This window comes from Cucurbita maxima, unplaced genomic scaffold (assembly GCF_002738345.1).
Source record: "Cucurbita maxima cultivar Rimu unplaced genomic scaffold, Cmax_1.0 Cma_Scf00020, whole genome shotgun sequence".
Taxonomy (NCBI): domain Eukaryota; kingdom Viridiplantae; phylum Streptophyta; class Magnoliopsida; order Cucurbitales; family Cucurbitaceae; genus Cucurbita; species Cucurbita maxima.
The window spans coordinates 3007927-3031077 of record NW_019272036.1 but is presented as its reverse complement, the minus strand read 5'-3'; the positions used below and the strand labels follow the sequence as shown (position 1 = coordinate 3031077).

The window sequence follows — 23151 nt, the reverse complement described above, 5'->3', positions numbered from 1 at the left end:
CAATACTCGCCATTGGCTTTTAAAGATCTGGTTCTGAACTTCTCTGTTTTGACACAACACCTCATAATCTTCTTCACCGCTCTCCAATTTTTCTAAACAGCTTCAAATTGTATCGTTAGTTGAAGATGAAGGTGAGCTTAATTTTTAGCTCAAAATTTACACTTCATGTTCTGTAATGTAGTTTGATGGAAGCTTGATTTATTTTTTTCTCTCCATTTCTTCAATGCAGTTCTTCAGCTGGATGCAAACTAAACTAAATGGCAGACACGAGAAGAAAATCCCAAATACATTCTCTACTTCTCGTAAGCTTTTTCTTCTCTTTTTTGCTCCACTTTTTCCTCTATGCTATGAACTTCTTTATTCTCTGTTTTCAAACTGGCATGTAGAGTGTTCATTTGCATGAATGATGTGTGTATATATAGATGAGTCAAAGATTTGTGTTCTTAAATCTTGTTTCTTGTTCAAGTTGAGATTGTATGGTTTAATTGTTTTAAGATATCAACTTGGAGAAGGAACAACAGTGGAAAATAGATTTAGTGAAATGGTTTTTGGTTGGATCCGAAGTTTAGTTAGCTGGATCAAGATCCCAATGCAAACGAGGACACGATTCAAAAGGTAGCCTGAATCACTAACCTCAATACTTGGGTTCATGTGCCTTGTTCCCTTGACCCCTAAAAACAAATATTAATGTACAAAATTTACCATTGTTTTACATTTCCTTTTTTGTCCACTTTCATTAGCTCTAGTTTAGGACTGCAAACCAACCAGTAATCAGATCCCAGGACTATATATATATATATATTATTATACATTCTTACTTTATAGGACCATGAAATTATTCTCTCTCTCTCTCTTCTGGATCTTTGAAATGGTGAAGTATTGTAAATTACAGGAATACTTTCTTCAATATAAATTGAATATTTTCCATCTCCCTATTTGCAGAGCTTAAAAAACAAGAGTCTCGTGAAGAGTTCAGCGATTGGCCTCATGGGTTGCTTGCAATTGGAACTTTTGGCAACAATGAGATCAAAGATGATTCTGAGAGAAGACAAGACATACAGGAGGATCCATCTTCTTCAGAAGAAATAATAGATTTCTCTCCTGAAGAAGTTGGTAAATTACAGAAGGAGTTGACAAAGCTTTTATCTCGCAAACCGAATCCCGAAAAGCAGGTTGCAGATCTTCCATTGGATAGATTTCTCAACTGCCCTTCAAGCTTGGAGGTCGACAGGAGAATCAGCAATCCCCTCAGCTGTGATTCTGATGATAAAGATGAAGATATTGAAAGGACCATTAGTCTTATAATTGGCAAATGTAAGGACATTTGCGCCGATAGTAAAAAGAAAGCGATCGGGAAGAAATCCGTGTCGTTTCTGCTCAAAAAGTTGTTTGTTTGTAGAAATGGCTTCACTCCTATACCACCACCAAGTTTGAGAGAGACTCTACAAGAGTCAAGAATGGAAAAGGTAATGACAAAACAAACTAAAAAACAGCTTCTTCAACTCTGATTTTTGCTGCATAATTTCAGCTTTTGAATCTAATGATCTTTCCATTTCAATGGCAGCTCTTAAGAACAATTCTCCAGAAGAAGATTGCCCCACAAAACGCTTCTCGATCGTCATCGTCGTTGAAGAGGTACATAGAGGTAAAACAGTCACCAAAAAACAGAAATGAAGCAGAAGAAGAAGAGCAGAGAAATGCTAAAGATGGATCCAAATGGGTCAAAACCGATTCCGAGTGTAAGTTCATAGCTTGTTCATAAATCCATCCTAAAACATCACAAGATTTTAGCTTTCTCTAACAAAGTTCTTGTTTTGCAAATTGCAGATATTGTTCTTGAGATATAATTCCATCTCCTTCTCTAACCAATTCCCCATCCAACTGATTTGAAGAAGGTAACACCTTTTCTGGTCTCACTTTTTCAGTATGGTTCATTTTAACTTGGCAATGACTGATCTTCAAATTCCATCTCCAAAAATGACTTTTCCAGATATTCAAACTCCACCCTTTGATTTGATGATATGGATCCAACAGTTGAGATGTTGTTCATCACAGTAAAAATATAGATCTGATCGACGGTGCTGATTACTCCTTTTTTTTCATGGTTGTATGTTACGAAAACAGTGCAACTCATGTTATGATACATCGTCAAAAGAGATTCTATGATGACAGAGCTTTACATTTTTCACTTTATTTTACCATATAATTCTTCTCCTTCTTTAATGTTGGGGTCTCTCTTTGTAACATATTCGAGGCAAATAACATTTTGTATTGTTATAAAGTTACCAAGACATTGTTGTTGGGCTCCGTTTTCCTCCCATCTTTTGCCCCCATTTTTGCTCTTGGTTGATAATATTAACATTAAGTTATGTTTATGGTGAGAAATCTCGTATGAGATTAGATCAAGAGTTCACAGTTCGACAATAAATAGGTGATTGAGCGGTTAAGTTTGATTCTAAACACTATGAAACAACTAACTTTAAAAGGGAGAATTTCATTAATTTACTCTCATGTAAAGTTTCGGAGTTAGTACTTGTTTTTGCTTGAATTTCTCTTTTCATCCTATTCATCGAGGTAAAAAGATGAAGGAGCGAAAAGAAGAAAGAGGCTACTTTATTTACCATGAAAGAAGGGACATGTTCGGGAGTGAAGCTTTCCGTTGCATTTTTCACAAAAATAACTTAGATTTATAAGTCATAAGAATCCAAATGGACACCAATTTTCTAACCCCATAAACTTACTCTAAAAGTTAATCATAATTTCTCAATCCAAATTGCCTTGAAAATTAATTATTAAATAAATAAATAATAAAGCCCTACATATCCAAAGGCGCATGAGATGAAGTACCAAACCAAATCCAGACCAACACTGCAGCCGGAGTTGAATCTCTTCCGGGCTTCCGCCACGTTTAAGTCTGTCTCTCACGAAGCCCTTTCCCCCAATTTCATCTTCGCTCTGTTTGTAGAAATTGAATCTTTGCCCTTCTTTCCCCTTTTCGATTCGTTTTGAATCGTTTGTTCTTAGTTTCGAAGGATTTGTGGATGGTGAAGACAGATTATTTGAGGAAATTGTGAAAGGATTTTGAGGGATTGGTTGAGAATTGGATAGGAATCTAAGCAGGCAATGCCCATTTATTTGGTTTGGAGTTAAGTGTTAAAGGTCGTCGATGTCGTGGGCAAGCGCGGAAGATATTTACCTTTCAACTTCTCTTGCCAATTACCTTGACAGTATGTTGCTTCTCTTTCGATGCTTACAAATTAATACTCATTTTCCTTTTTAATTTTGAAATTTAATATCACTGGCTTCATGGGTTTTGCCTCTGTTGTGTAATGTGATATCTATCTCTTGATCATCATGGGGTTTGAGAGTATCAAATTGTTCTGTATTGCAGCTCTTTGATTCAAAAACCTTTCACCCAATCAAGCTTATTTAGACACATGAATGAGCATCCATTTATCCTTTCTGGATAACAGTTTAGTAATGTAAATGAAGATATTTGAATCAAATGCACTTTGTTGTAGTGGTTTTAGCAACCATTTGTGTCTTATTTGGTGAATGCCTTTGATTCCCTCTTCTTTTCAAGAGATTATGGAACCTCTGTGAAATTCTACCCACCTTTTTGAAGAGCTTGCCATGGTGAGTCTAAGGGTGAAAGACGTTTTACCCTCAGTGTAACAGTCCAAATCCACTACGAGCAGATATTGTCTTCTTTAGACTTTTCTTTTCGGGATTCCCTTCAAGGTTTTTAAAACGTGTCGACTAGGGAGAGGTTTCCATACCCTTATAAAAAATGTTTCGTTCCTCTCTCCAACCGATGTGGAATCTCACAATCCACCCTCTTCAGGGCCCAGCGTGACCCTGACACGCGTTCCTTTCTCCGACCAATGTGGGATCTTACAATCCACCCCCTTCAAGCCCAGTGTCCTCGCTGGAACTCGTTCCCCTCTCCAACCAATTTGGGATCTCACAATCCCACCCCCCTTCGAGGCTAGCATCCTCGTGGACACTCGTTCCCCTCTCCAACCAATGTGGGATCTCACTCTCTTTACCTCACCTATCACCGTATGCAATTATCTAGCCCGGCCTTGAAAACCTTTGTTTCAACTTTGATTTGACATGAGCAAATAGGAGAATTCAAGGGGATAGAAGATAACTTTTCCTTACGCTATGGATAGGTCTGATCTTCCCTGTACCAAATGCTAAAAGGATGTTTTACAGCTACCTTCTAAATTATTGTTCAGCATGTCTGCATTCTTTTAGAGAAGGATTAAAAAGCTAGTGTTGCTATTTGCTAGAATTGCGGTTCTAATGATCGTTTCGTTCTATAGAGAAGGTTCTTGTACTACTTCGAGATGGTCGAAAGCTATTAGGAATCCTCCGTTCATTCGATCAATTTGGTATAGTTCTTCCTGAAATTTTATATGGGTTTAACATTCACGTGGAGAACTAATTGTTTCTATGTTTCAGCAAATGCTGTTCTTGAAGGATCCTGTGAAAGAGTGATTGTTGGTGACCTTTACAGCGATATTCCTTTAGGTCTCTATGTAATTCGAGGCGAAAACGTCGTTTTACTGGGCGAGCTGGTAGGACAAAATCTTAGAGATTCACTTGTTTGTCTTCATTATTTGTCTGTTAGCTGTCCTACTCTCTTAAAATTTTTGTTTTGGGCTTTATAGAACATGGAGAAAGAGGAGCTCCCTCCACACATGACTCATGTCTCTGCTGTGGAGATTAAAAGGGTAAGTGATGTTGACTCGTCCATTGGATTTCTTAAACGTTTCCACGTTTATTGGAAAACACGACATAGATTTGCTTATGTCTGAAGATTAGTGTTTTGTGTGCTTAGTATCACGATTATGCTCATCTAGGGTGTGTTGCCCGTGGCCTCATACCCATGTCACGTCGAACCCTTTGTGCTTATGTCTGAAGATTAGTGTTCTGTGTGCTTAGTGTCATGGTCATGCTCATCCAGGGTATGTTGCCCATGACCGCATGCCCATGTCAAACCGAACCCTTTTTGGTATTTACAAACTAAAAACTGTTATTGCAGGCTCAAAAAGCAGAGAGAGAGGCTACAGATCTTAAAGGGACAATTAGGAAAAGACTGGAGTTTCTTGATCTGGACTAATAGCTGTGTTCACAATTTGATCATATGTTGGTTTTTTTATGAACAATTGAGAGCCTATTTTTGTGGCCATTAGTTTCTAAACATTATATTTTCGACCTTCGATTTCTCGTGTAATGTTTTATTCGATAAATAAAAAACGTTTCCTCTTAATCCAACCCCGACCCAGGTTCTTGAGTTACGGAGGCTTCCTTCTTATTGTGCTTTCGGGGCGGTACACGTACTTAGATGTCGTGTGTTTGAACCTTTGAGCGAGCTTTTAATAAGAACAATCTTTGATGTCTCCAGGGGAGCACGAGCACGATTTGTGGGGGTTGTTAGAGGGGTTCATCACAGAAATCTAAATTTTCTAATATGAAACTGTAACAGCTCAAGCCCACTACTGGTAGATATTGTCCGCTTTAGTTCGTTGCGTATTACCATCAGCCTCATGAATTTAAAATGCGCATGTTAGGGAGAAGCTTTCACACCCTTATAAAAAAATGTTTTTCATTCTCTTCTCCATCCGATGTGGGATCTCACACTCTACCCTTTAGGGGGTCCAACATCTTCACTGACACGTATTCTCTTCTCCATCCGATGTGGGATCTCACAATCTACCCCTTAGGGGGTCCAACGTCTTCACTAACACCCGTCCAGTGTCTAACTTTGATATCATATGTAATGCTCAAGCCCACTGTTAGTAGATATTGTCTATTTTTGCTCGTTATGTATCATCGACACAACCTAACAGTTTTAAAAAACATATGTTCGAAAGAAGTTTCTACACTTTTATAAGGAATTTAATATAGTGTTCGATGTAGAGGAGCACGATTCAATAGTTATGTTTAGAGTTATTATCAAACGACAATGACTTAATTAAAAATAAAAAATAAATTTATGAAGATAATATTTGATTAAATTTAAAATTTTAAAACATTTTAATAGATTTTTAAATCTTCCCTTTCAATTTAGAGACCGTAAGGGGCGAGGACCGGAAAGCCTCCCTTCACCTATTTTATTTCTTTTTCCGTCAAATCTCCATTTATTTTTGTGGGAATTTCAATTTGTAAAGATTAGTTCTTCGGGCATAATTTTATTTTTCTATTTATTATTCCTTAAAAAAAATTATTATGATAAAGTTTTTATTTTTCAATATAATTTTTATAAAAAAAAATCTCAATAAATTAATATATTTCATAAGCGCGTATATATATATAGAGAGGTAATATCGTACCAACATAATTTTTAAAAATTCATAATTTAATATTATAACATAGTCTTAATTTTTAATTTTTTTAATGGTTAAGAAAATATACGACATTATATTTAGTTTAAATATTACATTAAAATCTCAAAATTAACTAATTTACATTATATATATATATATATATAAAACGTAGTTTTCATAAATAAATAAATAAAAATAATAACATATTATTTAGTTTATTAGGCCAGGGCGAGTGAAAAATTGGACGGGGACGGATAATATAATCCTGTCTCGACAAGTCAACTTCTCTATTTCCATTATTACATTTTCAAAAAAAAAAAAAAAAAAAAAAAATTCCTTATTATCCATGATAGTAAAAGGAGCTTTTTAATTTAATGAGCCCAAATTCTCAATCTATTGTTATTTATAGCCATACACCGACAGTGAAGCGGAATAAATCCAACGGCTCTAAAGGCAAAGACCCAAATAAATCAAGCCGTCCAGAAACCCACACGTGTCCCTCCCAATAAAAGAAATACAAAATTACATAATTTCTTTTTACTTTAACTCGAACTCCATTTATCGATTTTTAATTTAATTCGCCTCAGAGCTCACACTCAGTCACAGATCTCGCGCTCTCTTTCTCTCTCTCTCTCTCTCTCTCTGGCGGTCAAGCAAAGCAAGCAAGAATTCTGCAGATCCAAGCTTTTGCTGCTCTGAATCTTCTTTCTCTTGGAAGCTCCGGCTGTAATCCATGTCTTTGTTTTGCATTTCTTCTAAACGGGTACTGTTTTCCTTCACTCTGCTAGTATGTGCTTGGTCCCTGTGCATTCACGCCTCAGTCCACCACTATTCTGGTGAGATATTCGTTAACAAAGGCAATGCGTTTGTCGTCCATGGAGGTAGCGAGGGAATTCGCTCTTCTAACGCTGACCGCAACGGTGCCGATGTGGATTCTTCTACCAATGCTGATTCCTACATTCGGTATGTGTTTTCTGATCCGTTTATGTGGTTGTCGATGTGTTCGTTGTTTTTCGGTTCTGTTTCAATGAATGGCGGAAACGATGAGTTAATTCGAGATTAGGCTGGATTGTTTTGCAATTTTATGTGATTTTGGTTTCCATCTTCGTATGAATTTTGTTATGTGTCATTAACGAAAGCGTGTTAATGTTGCTTGCTTGCTTGCTTTTTATCAATACGCTTTGGGCTTACTGTTAGCTAGAATTTTGGGGAAGTCTCGATAGCTTGTTTGAATGTTAGGATTTATCTATCTAGGTTTAACTTCTGTGGAGTCAGTGTATTTCTTATTCTGTCTTTGTTGTGATAGTTACCTTATTATATAGTGTACTGTCAAACCAGCTTCGAAAAAATTACATTTCGGAGACCAGAGGAGTTCTCCAACTTCAGCTCTGGGCCATTGCATGCAATAGTTTTTGAGGTGGAAGATAGAGAGATGGTTGGTGGCTCAGCCTATGGTGGCCAAAGGGCAATCTGTTGTACTGTAGATCTTGCTAAACTTGGTGTTTGTTCAGAAGGTGAAATTATTTACCGGCCGTCCTCGAAGAATTCTGGTTGGCCTCAAGTTTATGGAGTCTCTTTCAACAAAGATGAGAAAGTTGCAACCCTGGCAACAAAATCGATTCAGATTACTAAAACGGGAATGTATAACTTGTATTTCATCCATTGTGATCCAAAGCTTCAAAATGTGGTTGTCGAGGGGAAAACTATATGGAAAAATCCTTCTGGATACCTACCGGGTAGAATGGCGCCTTTAATGAAGTTTTATTTGTATATGTCTTTTGCTTATGTGTTGCTTGGAATCTTTTGGTTCTCACAGTATGCAAGATTCTGGAAAGAAGTTTTTCCATTGCAGAACTGCATTACGGTTGTCATAACGTTGGGGATGTTTGAGATGGCTATGTGGTATTTTGAGTTTGCTGAATTCAACCAAACTGGGATAAGACCAACAGGGATTACTATGTGGGCTGTCACCTTTGGTGTTGTTAAGCGTACAATTGCACGTCTGATACTTTTGATGGTTTCAATGGGTTATGGTGTTGTTAGACCAACTTTGGGTGGACTGACATCAAAAGTTCTCATGCTTGGATTAACCTTCTTTCTGGCATCTGAAGTTCTTGAATTGGTTGAGAATGTGGGTGCTGTAAGTGATCTTTCAGGAAAAGCTAGACTTTTCTTGGTTCTACCCGTGGCAATCTTGGATGCTTTCTTCATTCTTTGGATATTTACCTCCCTCTCCGCAACGTTAAGCAAGCTTCAGGTAGCTGGTTTGTTCGTAGCACTTATTTTTTATTTGTACTCCTTTTTTTTTTTGTAGTTTAAATATTTTAAGATTAAGTTCCTCCTAGCAAATGGTTTCCTGACGAATACTGAGAAAGTAATCTGGTTTTAATCAAAATATAGTTCGATGGAGTAGGTTGGTATGATGGAAAGCATGGCGTTAGACGTTGAGCTTCTAATTGAAACATAGATTCAGTGGAAGCGATATCATTTGCTGCAATTTTCTGCTAAAATTATGCTTTCTCTTGCTAATATTCCTGCCCAAGTCTAATATTATCTTTTACCTTCTCATTTTATGCTAATGATGTAAATTTCTTTTTCATTTATTGTGTTATAACTTCTACTGCCTGGCTTTCCTCCATTGTTATCGATATCACAGGCTAGAAGGTTGACGACTAAATTGGACATTTACAGAAAATTCACAAATGCATTGGCGGTAACTGTTATTGTATCGGTGGGCTGGATGTGTTATGAGGTAATTTGTGCATGAAGACGTGTTCCTATCATGTTAAAAACACGATCGACATGTTCCATTCATGCATAGTTTTTTTTTTTAGAGAAATTAAAACTTACTTGAAACTGCAGCAGGTTCATGTGAACAGTCACTGTCGTTTTTCGTAACTTCGTCCCAAACACGCTGACTGCATTTTCTTAAACGTATTCTTGCAGCTTTATTTCAAATCAAATGACATTTACAATGAGCAGTGGCAAAATGCATGGATTATTCCTGCCTTCTGGCAAATCTTATCATTTTCTCTACTGTGTGTCATTTGTGCTCTCTGGGCTCCCTCTCAAAACTCAATGCGGTAAATTTCGACACACAGTTTCTCTACCCGCCCCTCTACCAGTCTATATCATCTCATCCTCTATGTTTCTCAGGTATGCATACTCCGAAGATGCACACGAAGAGTTCGACAAGGATGATACAAATCTAACACTCATAAGACCATCTCCAATTTCCTCACCTTCAAAGGATGTTCGGACTGTACCAGATGTTAAACCGTTGCGTGGAAGCGACAATCCAGTTGGTGATCTAGAAGAAGATAAAACAGCATAAAATTGGAATCACAGGTCCTACTTTTTGGTACCATAATAGCCATAAGTTTATTTACTTTGTTAGCTCTATTTCTTGGGAAAATCTGGTAGTCTATATATAATTGCCAAGGGCGAAAATGCTATTAAAAGTAAGACATCCCTTTCATTTTTGCCTTTTGGATTGCTAATAGCCGGATGTGATAGTAGACTATAGTGTTGTAGTTTTCTTTATATATATATATATATATATATATATATAAAAAAAAAAAAATCCCACCTCATGTAGTATTTATCATTTGTTCCACAATAACCCTTCTTGTAACTGTGCGTGATTTTGATATTTAATGCCTCCCCTCACCTGCCAAAATCTTCCAATATGATAGATCTTGATTCTCTAGAATATTTCCCACTGCTATCGATTTGAGGGAGTTAAAAACATGTAGGTGACGATTTGAACCAAGTCGTAGCTTGGAAAACCTTTGATTCAATAGCTCGACCATAGATATATGTACTTCTCATTTCCTCGAAGATCTAAATCTCGACCCGTACCTTTGTTATGGAAGTTACTTCTTTTTTTATTTTGATTTGTAGCTGGTCAGATCAGACATGAAAGAAAACACCATGCCCTCTCAAGGATATAAACATACAAATCATCCAAACCCATTCTATAAAAGCTCTGGGTTTAGTTCAAATATAGTTGTCTTCTTATCACATGTTTTCGTTATAAGGTTATTTGATGACTACTTTGTTCTTGCCTTATGTCTGTTGGAATTCAATACTTTATTAACAGTTTTTTTTTTTTTTTTTTTTTTTTTTTTTAATAATTAAATTCAATTTCTAAAGCATTTTGTACTATTAGTTAAGTTTCTGATAGAAAATATATGTTTTTCTTTCCCCCTTCTGTCTGACATTTGACCCATTTTGAGCTTTGAACTTGGGAGGATGTTTTGATCTACTTATTCAACTTTTGTTTCAATCCTAAAAATTTGTAAATTTGTAAATTTCGTTTCGATGGAATACCGCTCGAAAATTGGTCGAAAGTGAAATCATTTTTTGGTGTTGGGCTATTAAATGCCTCGATTAGGGTTTCTAAATTAGAGTTTCGGTTTTAAGTCTATGTATATACAGTGTTATAGGTGTTTTTTCTTCGATAATTGAATTCTTGATACTGTTTGAATATCGAAAGTAGCTTTTCTTATAGTCAAATGCAAACAAAATGTCACCAATGGTACCTCGGTGAACAAAATTGACCAAGACCAAAACCATTCCATCAAAATCATAATATTATTTCTTTACATAATACAATATAGTCCTTATACTAAAATTATTAAAATTATTATACGTTGTTCTTTGTGCTGCCTGCATTAAAAGATATGAATATCTACCATGCTACCTTATTATTTTTTTATTTTCATTTTTCACTTAGAGTATAGTTTCGTGTTTAATTAAGACAAACATTTTAATTTCCAGAACTTTTAAATAAACTGATTTAAATTTTATTTCAAAAATTATATTAGTTTTTAATGTCAAATAATTTTCAAAAATAATACATTTAGTTTGATACTAATCCAAACAATGTTATCTTTATTTTTTTTTTTTAAATTTTAAAAATAAAAAAGAATAAAAGAATAAAAGGGCAAATTTGGTATTAAAATGAGTCATGATTGTCAGCTTGACAAGAGTGCACTGAATTGTTTATTACAAGTACTTTTTCATTTTAATTTCTGTAAAATATATATATATTATAATATTTTTTCCCCTATTTTATGAGTGTTTTTTACAATAACCAATTAAAAATCTTTCTTAATAATCTTTTTTAAAAAAAAAAAAACTTTAAAATTACTTTATTATGGTGTAAACCTAAATGTTAAAAGTGATTTATTAGTGAATACTTTTTATAAAATGTTTTTCTAGAATATTCTAGAATTTTGGTATAGAGACAAAAATCGATAAAATTAGTAATGTATTTTTACCACTACCATAGCTCTTAGTTCATCCTAAGAGTAAATTCTTCGTAGGCTATACCCTAAGTTAGTTTGTCCGAACTAAGCTGAACTTAGGTAATTTAACCGAAGCTGGTTCAAGTTCTTAGTTCTTTGTCTAATTTGGACTTCTAGCCTTTGAAATTTCTCTTGTTTTCTTGGTCTCTTGAGTTGTCGTTTTGCTAGTCTCTTTCATCATCATCTACGTAATTCTAGACCTTTGGTGTAGGTCATCGAGGCACGACTTCAACATCAGTCATAAACTCTCATAAGGTTTATGCAGTCTAAAGTTCAATCAACTCTCAAGGTACTACAACCCTCGTCGCTCGTGACAAGTTCACTCAGAGAAAATTAATTGAATTTTTTTCTAACCCAGACAATCAAGTCAGGTTTACGATTAGAGGCTAGTTGACAAAACACCTAACATCCTTGTATAGTCGTATAAGTAATCATGTGCATGAATAAAATTGAGCCAACTCTCAAAGTACTACTCCAGACCCCTGACGCTCCTGGTTCACCAAGAGGAAACTAATGGGCAATAGGGTACAATCATAAATAATATGTCATATATAGTTGTTCGGATCCCCAATGATCGAGTAAGGTTTACGATTAAAGGCTAGTCAATGAACCCTTAATCGTCCATTATAACCAACCGCATAAAAAATCATATACATAGATAATGGAGAAACAACATAGTGACCTGAACATGGATACCTAGTCATGGTTTCGATTTTATTCAGTTCATAGTCAGTTCATTCATTCCTCGAGAACACATGAATCGTGAAGTTTATCGTGCTTTTTCGTATATCAAACCAACTCAATTCAGACTCAAATTCCTATGACATGTTTCTCATATCATGCTTCCATATATACTACAAGAATAGCTTAATTTGAAGTTTTGATGTGCCACTTGGTAATACTCAACACTTTTTAGGTTAGTTTTTGCCCGCCAAAGACTCCGAACTTCCTAAATAGGTCGTAAAATAAGATAAAAGATTAGTACCATTGAAATTAGACTAGAAATCGAAGCAAAAACACTCAAATTGGGCAAAAATGTCGTTTCTTTTCGTATATGAACAGTGCCATGGACAGTACGATAAATGGTTCATGAACAATACCGCGATTTTCATAATTTTGCATTTTTGCTTCGGGTCCTTTCTCAGGTTTTTTCTTTTCTTGTATTTTAGGTTCTGATAACTCTAGATTTCTTTTACAAACATGTAGATCTCTTCAACACGAACCTTGTGATGTCCCATATTAATTGGGGAGGAGAACAAAACACCATTTTATAAGGGTGTGTGGAAACCTTCCTCTAGCAGACGTAGTTTAAAGCCTTGAGGGGAAGCCCGAGGAAAACTCAAAGAGGACGATATCTGCTAGTGGTGGATTTGAGTCGTTACAAATGATATCAGAGCCAGACACTGGACAATGTGCCAACCTTCTCGCTGTTCCTCGAAGGGGGGTAGACACGAGGCAGTGTGCCAGTAAGGACGTTGGGCCTCGAAGGGGGGTGGATTTCATGGCGGTCCCACATCGATTAGAGGAAGGAAAGAGTGTCAGTGAGGATGCTGACCCCGAAGAGGGGTGGATTGTGATGTCCTTCATTGGTTGGGGAGGATGACAAAACACCATTTATAAGGGTGCGTGGAAACTCTCCTAGTAGACGAGTTTTAAGGTCTTGAAGGGAAGCCCGAAAAGAAAAGCCCAAAGAGGACAATATTTGCTGGCAGTGGATCTGAGCCGTTACAAACCTGTTGAGATAGAATCCAATTAGATAAGTTTTGTGGAGACCGAGCAGCATATCAGCTTCGAAACCCTCGCAAAAACCCTAAAATTCCTTACCTCAAGTTCCAACTCATCCTCCTTCATGTGTGATTGTTAGCCCTCGGTCTCTTCTTCAAGTTTGTATGGTGTATCCTCTCGAACCTACACGTCCAAGAATCCCCTAATTCCATTAAGACTTGAGGTCACATTAGTTGAAAGAAACTCGAAGTAAACCCTCAATTGAGGTCTAATTTCCTCCACCGTGCTCATGCCGAACAATTCACAAAGAAACCCCCAGATATTGGAGGCTCGAATAAATATTATATCGTGTTCTCTACTCACATCGAGCCTCAACCACCTTAAATCGTCACACGATACTCAAAATCCTCTTCCAATAATATTATATACACAATTATTTATTTATTTTCAATTATTGAAAGAAAAAATGTTTTTATTAGGATTGTACTCAAAGTCAAGCTACCCACCCACCTTGCCAAACACGTGCTGCCATTACATTTTAAAAGTTTCAAATTTAATTAATGGTCCCCAGACATCGAGCAGGGTAAAATAGTCTTTTAACTTACATTTTAATATTTATTTGATTTTAGGTATTTAATATTAATTTCCCCATAAATAAATAAAAAATAGAAAACGTAATTGAAAAATATAAATTATTATTATATATAAATAATAAAACGTGTTAATAAAGCGGCTTTGTTTTTAATCATTCAAGTGTTTAGTGGGACCCACCTCTTTATTTATTTATTTATTTATTTATTTTTATTTAGAGTTATTATAGTAGGAATGGTAGAAATCGGCACGTGTGTAATATTTTATATAATATATAATTTTTATTAAAAAATAATGTTTTTATTTACTTTTGCAAATTCACGTTTTTCTCGGACCGTTCGATTCTGGATCATCACCATTTTGAATGGGTTAGTCACTCGTGCCTACGTGTAACTTCTACATGTACAGCTCATAATTACATCACAAAATTTATTTATTTAATTTGATAAAAAAAATTCGATAAATATTTAGTTTTGTGCTTCTAAAATTACGACATGCCCAAAAAACAAACATATGTGTTGTTTAAAAACAGAAGATTAGTTGATTTGATTTGAATAAAATATTATAATTTAATAAATTATTAAATTCATTACACGTCACCTATTAAGAGTTTATTTAATGGAGTTGTACTTCCGACATTTTGTTTAAATATAAATATATTTCATAAATGCACGATGCAATTATTTTTTTTTATATATTTCAATTTTTGTTCATTTTTATCGTTTGAAAAGTCAATTTTAATTATTAAAGTTTAAAAATTAAAATGGAAAAAAAAAATCAAAATACAATTTATATTTGGAAATTTAAAAATTAAAATAGGATTTAAGTAATTAATTAATTAATTAATTTATAAGGAAACAAAATTGTAATTTATAATTTGTAATTTAAGGAATATAAAAATGGCGGAAAAGGCTTTGGCAATCAAAATTCTGAAGGCCTCTCCTAAAGATTTCACGTGCTTATCACGTGCTCTAATTTCTAAATAATTCATTTCATTTTCTATATATATATATATTAATTTTAAGTTAAAAAGAAAAGAAAAGAAAAGAAAAAAACAAAATATTGACCCAATTAAAATATATATATATATATATATTATTGTGAATTAAAGACGCCCACATGTTCGTTATTTTCACCCCATGTGCTTACCAGAATGAACAATGAACGTGAAATCTGGTCCACCATAAATTATTTTTAAAATAATAATAATTCCCCAAACTATTTATAATTTTTAAAATGTTGACCCAAAATTTATATTTATTTACAATTCATAATTCATAATACATAATACATTGACAATTAAAAGTTCACTGTTACTAAAATTTAAATATGTTTAATATTTATAATGAATTTTAAAGGACTATAATATTATTTTCAGCTTGAATTTTTTATTTTTAAAAAAATTAAACTCTACTCAAATAAAAAAAAATATCTTCACGGGTTCGGGTTGAATAATCTGAATTGATTAAGCTCTTGGGTCACTATCTTCGATTAAATTCACGATACACACGAGAAAATATAGATTTTATTGATGGAAGAGGTAGATTTTAAGATTAAGTTATTTAGGGGTTGGTTTTTAGTTGGTTAAGAAAAGAATAATTTAATGAATGGAAATTTTATTTAAAAAAATAATTGAATATTATTTAAGATATTTTTGATGCCTTTAATAATAATAATAATTATTATAGAATTAATAATAGAAAGAAAAAAACACAAATGGTCGTAGTCATAATTCTTTTTCCTTGGACTTTTATTCTGGGAAATTCCACCTTTAATATTTAAAAATTAAATTAATTTATAAAAATAATAATAATAAAAAAAAGAGAATTCCTTATTTTTAATGCTTCAAAAAAACGTGCTTCAACTCCTCATTTTTTTCAAAGCAACACGGAGAGAGAGAGAGAGAGAGGGAGAGGGAGAGAGAGAGACCAAATTCCTTTTCCTTTGGAAATGTGAAGAAATTTGAACAGTCATATTCCCTGTTTTCTCCATCTCCGCCGCCTACGACCACCGGAGCGCCGGTTATCTCTCGCCAGGGGAACTATCTTCACTCCTCCTTTCACTCCTGAAATTCTGCAACTATCTCGCGGATTTTGGGGATTTTGATTCCTTTCTTGTTCTTCTTGTTTTTTTTTTTTGGCCATGTCGAATCCATCGGACGCCGGCGGAGGTGCGAGATTTGCCGACCGAGAGCTGTTGGCGAAACGGCTGGGGAAATCGAACTTTGCTCAGACCTGTAGTCTGTTGAGCCAGTTCCTGAAGGAGAAACGAGGTCTCGCCGATTTGAACTCCGATAAGGCTCCGAGGAAGAAACCGAGAGGTATTGATTTCGTTTCGAAGAAACGAATTGATTATGTTTTTCTTACGAATTTTGAAAACCTTAGGAATTTTTTAGATCTTATCTGAGACAATTGAATTCCACTCCCCTTGAACTTACTCGAGAATTTTCCCCTCCTTTCTTTTGGGATACGTTTTAGATGAACTGGAAAAGCCCGAGCCGTCACCTCCGCCGCCGTCTATGACGATTACGCCTAATTCTTCCGGTGCGACACGGCAGCAGAAGGATAATCTGCCGAAGTTCGTCGGATTCTCCAATAACACCATGAACAATGGGGAGTTCAGGTGCTTAGAAACACCCACACACTTTTAGGGCTAATTTCCTTTTCCAATTGTGTATGGATTTTTAATTTACTTGCTTACTGCTGTTGCTTGCGAGAAAATTGCCAAAACGGAAAGGAAATTAGGTTAAATAAATTACATCTCTATGAAATGGAGTTCTGATTTCTGATTATTTTCATGGCGAATTGAATCAGGAGACCGCCCTCACCGGAGCCTGCAACCGCTCAAATGACCATATTCTACGCCGGAAAAGTTCTGGTGTACGACGATTTTCCAAACGAAAGGGCCAAAGAGATCATGGCCTTGGCCGATAAGGGAAGCCGCAGCGCCACCACCATCACCGCTCCTACAGCCATCCCCACCAAATTCGGTTCTGATTTGGAAAAACCTAACAACAACTCTCCCGCCATCGAGCCAAATGTTGTGGCCAAAACTCAAGCTCCTGTACCGGCCAAGCCGGCGCCGGAGCAGCAACGGAAACCGCAACCAGAAGCAAAAAACTCTTCTGGTAATGAACCACCATGAACACAGAAATTCAAAAGATAGATTCTGGTTGATTATCTTAATCTGTTGTTCCTAATTTGATTTTGTGCCCTTTTACTTCATTAAACAGATTTGCCTATTGCTAGGAGGGCTTCACTCCACCGATTTCTTGAGAAAAGAAAGGACAGGTATAGCTTTTCTATAATTCTTTCGTGAAGAAAGCCCTCTGCTTAAGTTCTTCTCTTACAAATCCTGATTTGGGTTTTTTGTTCTTTTCTATATAGCAAAAAACTTGTAAATGGCAGAAATCATGACAATATTTTTGTTATTTTTATGAGTTCATCTTATTAGATATGATTGTAGGATGGGTTTTTTTTTCTTTTCTTTTTTTCCTTTGTTTATGAAGTCTAGTCCTGTTGTTTATGATAAGGGCTGTAGCAAGAACTCCATTCCAAGTGAACCATCTTATTAATTAGATATGATTGTAGGATAGATTTTTTTCCTTTTCTTTTTTTCCTTTGTTTATGAAGTCTAGTTGTGTTGTTTATGATCAGGGCTGTAGCAAGAGCGCCATACCAAGTGAACCATCTTATTATTAGATATGATTGTAGGATGGTTTTTTTTTCTTTGTTGATGAAGTCAGAGTGGTGTTGTTTATGATCTCAGGGCTGTAGCAAGAGCGCCATACCAAGTGAACCAGCAGCCTGAGGCTACGTTTAAAGCAAGTGGAAGCAGCTCAGCCAATGAGCCCGGACCCGACCCCGTGCCCGTGCCCGTGCCCGAGGCTGAAGCTGAAGAAGGCTTCCCAAGGCATTTGGATCTCAACTTATAACGTGGTTTTGCTTTTCCCTTGAAGATAGCTCTCCAAAATTTAGTTGCTATTTTGTGTCATATATCACTGCTATTCCAACAATTATGCCTTTCTAACAAATATTATCTCTTTTCTCTCTTCTAAAGAAATTTTGGATGCCATAATGAAAAAATAGTTATTTTTCTTGTTGCATGTATCATTCCAGTCATTATAATTACGGTTTGTTCTTGAGATATTAACAAAGAAATATTCGATAGAGTAAGTAAATATGAGACATAGAACATAGAATCAAATTTCTTGTCGAAGTTATTCCATAGTTTGTGTGTGATTATCTAATTTTATGGACGTTTAAGAAACTTTGGAATTAGTTGGTAGCTTTATGATATGTATGGGAGAATTATGTTAATAAAGTTTATTTTTATATATACATGTATATTTTTTGAAAGTGAAAAGTAAATATATTTGGACAAATAAAATATTTACCAAATATTACAAAATATGTCTTTGAATTCAACCCAGTAAAAATGAAAATATGAATTTTAATCTTATGAGTTATAATAATTATAGATACAAAAATTTAAAATTTAGAAATATATTAAAGATTTTTTTATATTAATTAATTATATATTTATATATGGAAATATTTAAGAAAAATAGTGAAAATAATGTATAAAAAAATTATAATTTTCAGAATTGTCCCCTAGAAATTTAAAGAAAAAGGAGCTGTGACAGACGTTCATCAGGTCAGCTAGAAAACAGGCCAACCAATTTGACGATAGTTGTCAAGATTGGATTGGCTGTTGCATATTTGGGCGTAACAGGTCCGTAACTATATCTTCGCCCGGGCCCGAAACGGCATTTTATAAGTTTTGCAACTTAGTACCCGTAATCGAATCCTCTTTCCCCCCAACCCCTAAAGGCCTTTCCCTCTCTAATTTTTCTCGCCTTGTTCGACTCTTAACCCTAACCCCTCCTCTTCCCGGTAAAATTTTTCGTTAATTTTGACGGAAAATTGATCGAGGAAATAAGAATGCAACATCAGAGATTGAAGCAACAGCAACAACAAGCTTTGATGCAGCAAGCTTTGCTTCAGCAACAATCTCTTTATCATCCTGGTCTTCTAGCTCCCCCTCAGGTTCCACTTCTTCTTTGTTTTTGTTTTCGTTCACATTTTTATGATCTACACCTTCTGTTCTGTTCAATTCTGCATGTTGTTTGTGTGTTTTGGTTGTCGATCTCGGAGATGTGTCTCTGAAGTTACGGCCGATTTGGTGCTTGCTGTTGTAGCGGTGTTTCGCTAATTGTGTATGGTTTTGAGTTGTGGATGCTTGAAGGTTTGTGATGGGTATTGGAATTTTTGTTTCTTTTTAGTTGTGGGTTTCTGCTGGGGAACCTTGAGCTCGTTTGGAATTTTTGTTTTTTGTTTTTTTGTTCTTAATTAATGAAGACATAGGACCCATTTGTATGCTCAAGGGCAATCAATGATGGTAGAATGTTCCATGCAGTGGCTCACTTCTGGGGCTTAAATTTTCTATTTGGTGTATATTCTGTCGATGCAAGATGTTTGTGTTGCATTTTTTATTTCTATTTTTCAATTCGCTCTGGGGTGCAGGTAGATTATACTATTTTATGCATCACTTGCCATCCTTGTTGATGACAGCTGACTTATACTCAACTTGAAGTTCCATACGATGTTGTGAAGTTTTGAGTGCTTGGTCGCTGGTCTGTGTCTTTCCTGATACTTTGATTGTTTTCTTTTTTTCATAATTGTGTGGTCTCTGTCTCTTCAATGTACCGATTGAAATACCATCGTGGTTCAGCCGTCGTTTTGTAACAAGATTTCTTTTAATTGGCATAATTGCTTTCTTTTTGTCCTCCACTCATTTCATAAAGGCACACTATTGTCTTTCTTCCTTTTTATATGTTTTGTTGTTTCCATTGCACAGCTTGAACCAATTCCAAGTGGAAATTTACCCCTAGGCTTTGATCCAAGCACCTGCCGCAGTGTGTAAGTGATTTTCAAGACGTTTTATCCCCTTAATGCCATCTCCTCTTTTTTGTCTGCATTATGAAACCTATGTTTGCTTGCAGTTCTCACGTCTCTCTATCACAGATTTGTTATTTGCTTTTAGTATCTATAATTCCCAAGTCACTGGATACCCAATTGTTTGATTTTCTGAACTTTTGCTTTAACATTATGTCTTCTCTAATATCAATCAAGTTTCTAGGTGTTTTTATTTAAAATTTTTATGTATATGTATATGACTGTAGTTGATTACTTATGTATCTTTTGTATTTTCTTTGTTTTCTTTTCCTTTTGAAAACTTTTAGTTTCTTTAATTTCGAGGAAATGCAGGTACGTGGGAAATATACATACACAAGTAACAGAACCACTTCTTCAAGAGGTTTTCGGGAGTACAGGCCTTGTTGAAAACTGCAAGCTTGTCAGAAAGGAGAAGGTTGGTCCAACGGAGCTCATAAAACATTTTATATACCTCTCTCTCTCTTTTTATATTTTTTTTTTCTTATAATAGGTTAAATCTAATTGTTTCTTTCCTTGTCTATTAACATCCTTGTTGCCACTGCTTTATGCAGTCATCCTATGGATTTATTCACTATTTTGATCGCAGATCGGCTGCTATGGCTATTTTGTCACTTAATGGGAGGCATTTGTAAGCACAAACCTAAATTTGGTATTTTCCATGCTTTGTACCTCTGTTTCTTCCCTTGATATGTGCTTTACAGGTTTGGGCAGCCTATCAAAGTAAATTGGGCTTATGCTAGTGGTCAAAGAGAGGACACATCAGGTTTTGGATCTGTTTTGAATTAATGGTTGTGAGTTGCCACTTCTTTATTAATTCCTTCTATATTCACCCGTTTTTTTTTTTTTTTTTTTTTTTTTTTTTTTTGTGCACAGGTCATTTCAACATCTTTGTGGGTGATCTTAGTCCTGAAGTTACTGATTCTACTCTGTTTGCATGCTTCTCTGTATTCCCTAGCTGTTCGTAAGCTTCAGCTCCTGAACTTTTTTTTATTTGTTTGTTTCTTTGAATTTAAGTTAAGTTAGAGGAAAAGATCATGCTCTCATCCTGGGGGGGAGTAGTTTTTTGTTAATAATTTTTTTTTTTTAACCATCAATATCTGATATTATGTATAATTGGTTTCAGCGATGCCAGAGTTATGTGGGATCAGAAGACTGGGCGTTCGAGGGGATTTGGTTTTGTTTCCTTTCGCAACCAACAGGTTCAAGCTACATCTACTTCAAATATGTTATTTTCTATTATTTCTCTTTTCGTTACTAAATTATGCTCTCCCTTTCCAGGATGCTCAAAGTGCAATAAATGACCTGACTGGTAAGGACTATGGTTTAAATTACTTGTAGTAGATTGTCAATTGTAGACTAATTAGTTCAACATTTGTAAGAAAGAATAGCTTGATGGTCTCTTCATCTGCTATTTCATTTAATTTTGTGGTATATTGTTATCGTGCATAACAACATGAAAGCAAGTAGTGTCTTGTCTTTGACCTTCGAAATTGACATAATTCCAATAATTACTTTAACAATTGCAAGGGTCTTCTTACCATCTTTGCATCCTATCTCTCACTACATATGGTCTGCTTCAGGTAAGTGGCTTGGAAGCCGACAGATTCGCTGCAACTGGGCTACCAAAGGTGCTGGATCCAATGAAGACAAGCAGAGCTCAGATGTTAAAAGCATTGCAGAACTTACGAATGGATCATCTGGTTAGTGTTTGTTCCCCAATGTTAATGATGCTTTTCAATTCTTTCATTATAATCTACAAGTTTAGAATGTCTCACTTTTGTTGTTTTGTATTGAGGATTGATTCCCCCCCCCCCCCCCCCCCCCCCCCCCCCCCCCCCCCCCCCCCCCCCCCCCCCCCCCCCCCCCCCCCCCCCCAAGCTTTTGACATTACTGCACGTATTTGGAAATTTCTGCAGAAGATGGTAAAGAGACGGTTAATAGTGATGCCCCGGAGAACAATCCTCAGTACACTACTGTTTATGTTGGCAATCTTGCTCCAGAGGCAAGATACCTCATCCTATCTGGAAGTTTAATCTTGTAGTGTTGATTTTGTTGTCTGATGTGGGTGATATTTAGGAGTTCTTTACTCATCTGACAGCTACTAGCTTTCTGGAGTTACGAATACTTGTTCCTTGTTTGTTTATACAGGTGACGCAGGTTGATCTTCATCGCCATTTTCATGCTCTTGGTGGTGTGATTGAGGAGGTTCGCATCCAGCGTGATAAAGGTTTTGGTTTTGTTAGATATAGCACTCATGCTGAGGCAGCTTTGGCTATTCAGATGGGGAATACTCAGTCATTTCTTTGCGGAAAACAGATCAAGGTTTTGTTTTCTGCTCTTAACATTTTTCATAGAGCTGCTAGCAACGACTGCTTGTATGCTTGAATGTGCAAGACTAATTTATACAACGCTTGGTTGTATGTTTGCAGTGCTCTTGGGGAAGCAAACCAACTCCACCTGGAACCATCTCGAACCCACTTCCTCCGCCTGCAGCAGTTCCGATGCAGGGGCTGTCCGCAACTGACCTCTTAGCATATGAGCGGCAACTGGCAATGAGCAAAATGGGGGGCGTCCATGCTCTTATGCACCACCCCCAGGCTCCACATCCTTTAAAGCAGGCAGCAGCCATGGGGATGGGTGGTGCTGCTGGCTCAAGTCAGGCCATCTATGATGGTGGGTTTCAGAACGTTGCGGCAGCTCAGCAGCTCATGTATTATCAGTAAGAGGCTGAGGAGAGATGTATACAAAATGGAGTGCTTGGTTGGATCTCATCTTTTGTTTTTCTTTTTTCTTTTTTCTTTTTTCTTGTGGAGAGTTGTCTGATGAGCCTTAGTAGTGTATGATCCCTTTTTACTTTTTAATTTGTGTTTGAGTTTTCAGTAGTGTTTATGGAAATATCATATCATTGTGTACCGAGTATCTGAATTTATAGAAGGATATGAGGATTCTTGGTGGTGGTGGTGGTGGTGGTAGTGGTGGTGGTGTTGTTATTTAGGAGAGAACACACTAGTTGGGTATAGCCTTGGTATTCTAGTCTTTCTTTCTTTTTTCTTTCTTTCTCGTCTTCTCTATTTCCTCTTCCTTTTATGTGAAGGAATGGGTGATGATTGTTTTGTGCCATTACACACAGACTGCAACAAAAGAACATTCAACTTCCTCGCCCTTTCTGTTCAATTTTTATGCTACCATTGAGGTGTAGTTAAAAGTTTTAAATTGTGAATATTATATGGA

The 23151-nt window shown here is 35.8% G+C and overlaps 5 protein-coding genes across 7 annotated transcripts; all 5 read left to right on the top strand.

Moving 5' to 3' along the window:
• Positions 1-42: 42 nt before the first annotated feature.
• On the top strand, positions 43-2055 carry LOC111494303. The gene is made up of 6 exons (XM_023144211.1): positions 43-131; positions 230-302; positions 943-1466; positions 1565-1739; positions 1828-1895; positions 1991-2055. Exons 1-5 carry the CDS (start codon positions 126-128, stop codon positions 1845-1847), a joined length of 798 nt encoding a protein of 265 aa, XP_022999979.1. The 5' UTR covers positions 43-125; the 3' UTR covers positions 1848-1895; positions 1991-2055.
• A 754-nt stretch (positions 2056-2809) lies between these two features.
• On the top strand, positions 2810-5283 carry LOC111494305 (sm-like protein LSM1B). The gene is made up of 5 exons (XM_023144214.1): positions 2810-3227; positions 4329-4397; positions 4468-4583; positions 4677-4739; positions 5051-5283. Exons 1-5 carry the CDS (start codon positions 3167-3169, stop codon positions 5126-5128), a joined length of 387 nt encoding a protein of 128 aa, XP_022999982.1. The 5' UTR covers positions 2810-3166; the 3' UTR covers positions 5129-5283.
• Positions 5284-6903: 1620 nt separating this feature from the next.
• LOC111494302 (transmembrane protein 87B-like) lies at positions 6904-9880 on the top strand. The gene is made up of 5 exons (XM_023144210.1): positions 6904-7298; positions 7674-8592; positions 8992-9087; positions 9282-9418; positions 9492-9880. The coding sequence occupies exons 1-5, from the start codon at positions 7069-7071 to the stop codon at positions 9667-9669; spliced, it is 1560 nt and encodes a 519-aa protein (XP_022999978.1). The 5' UTR covers positions 6904-7068; the 3' UTR covers positions 9670-9880.
• Positions 9881-15849: 5969 nt separating this feature from the next.
• Positions 15850-18041, top strand: LOC111494570 (protein TIFY 10B-like). 3 transcript variants are annotated; one of them, XM_023144528.1, is made up of 5 exons: positions 15850-16283; positions 16441-16585; positions 16777-17090; positions 17196-17253; positions 17620-17725. In XM_023144528.1, the coding sequence occupies exons 1-5, from the start codon at positions 16106-16108 to the stop codon at positions 17723-17725; spliced, it is 801 nt and encodes a 266-aa protein (XP_023000296.1). In that variant the 5' UTR covers positions 15850-16105. The 3 variants fall into 3 exon arrangements, with proteins under 3 accessions (XP_023000296.1, XP_023000295.1, XP_023000297.1); XM_023144527.1 differs by lacking the exon at positions 17620-17725 and adding an exon at positions 17732-18041 and having other exon boundaries at positions 15851-16283; XM_023144529.1 differs by lacking the exon at positions 17620-17725 and adding an exon at positions 17496-17607 and having other exon boundaries at positions 15851-16283.
• A 721-nt stretch (positions 18042-18762) lies between these two features.
• Positions 18763-23043, top strand: LOC111494510 (oligouridylate-binding protein 1B-like). Its single transcript, XM_023144451.1, has 12 exons — positions 18763-19011; positions 19823-19884; positions 20233-20335; positions 20472-20548; positions 20622-20683; positions 20794-20881; positions 21044-21119; positions 21199-21229; positions 21501-21620; positions 21837-21922; positions 22069-22242; positions 22350-23043. The coding sequence occupies exons 1-12, from the start codon at positions 18907-18909 to the stop codon at positions 22641-22643; spliced, it is 1278 nt and encodes a 425-aa protein (XP_023000219.1). The 5' UTR covers positions 18763-18906; the 3' UTR covers positions 22644-23043.
• Positions 23044-23151: the final 108 nt, after the last annotated feature.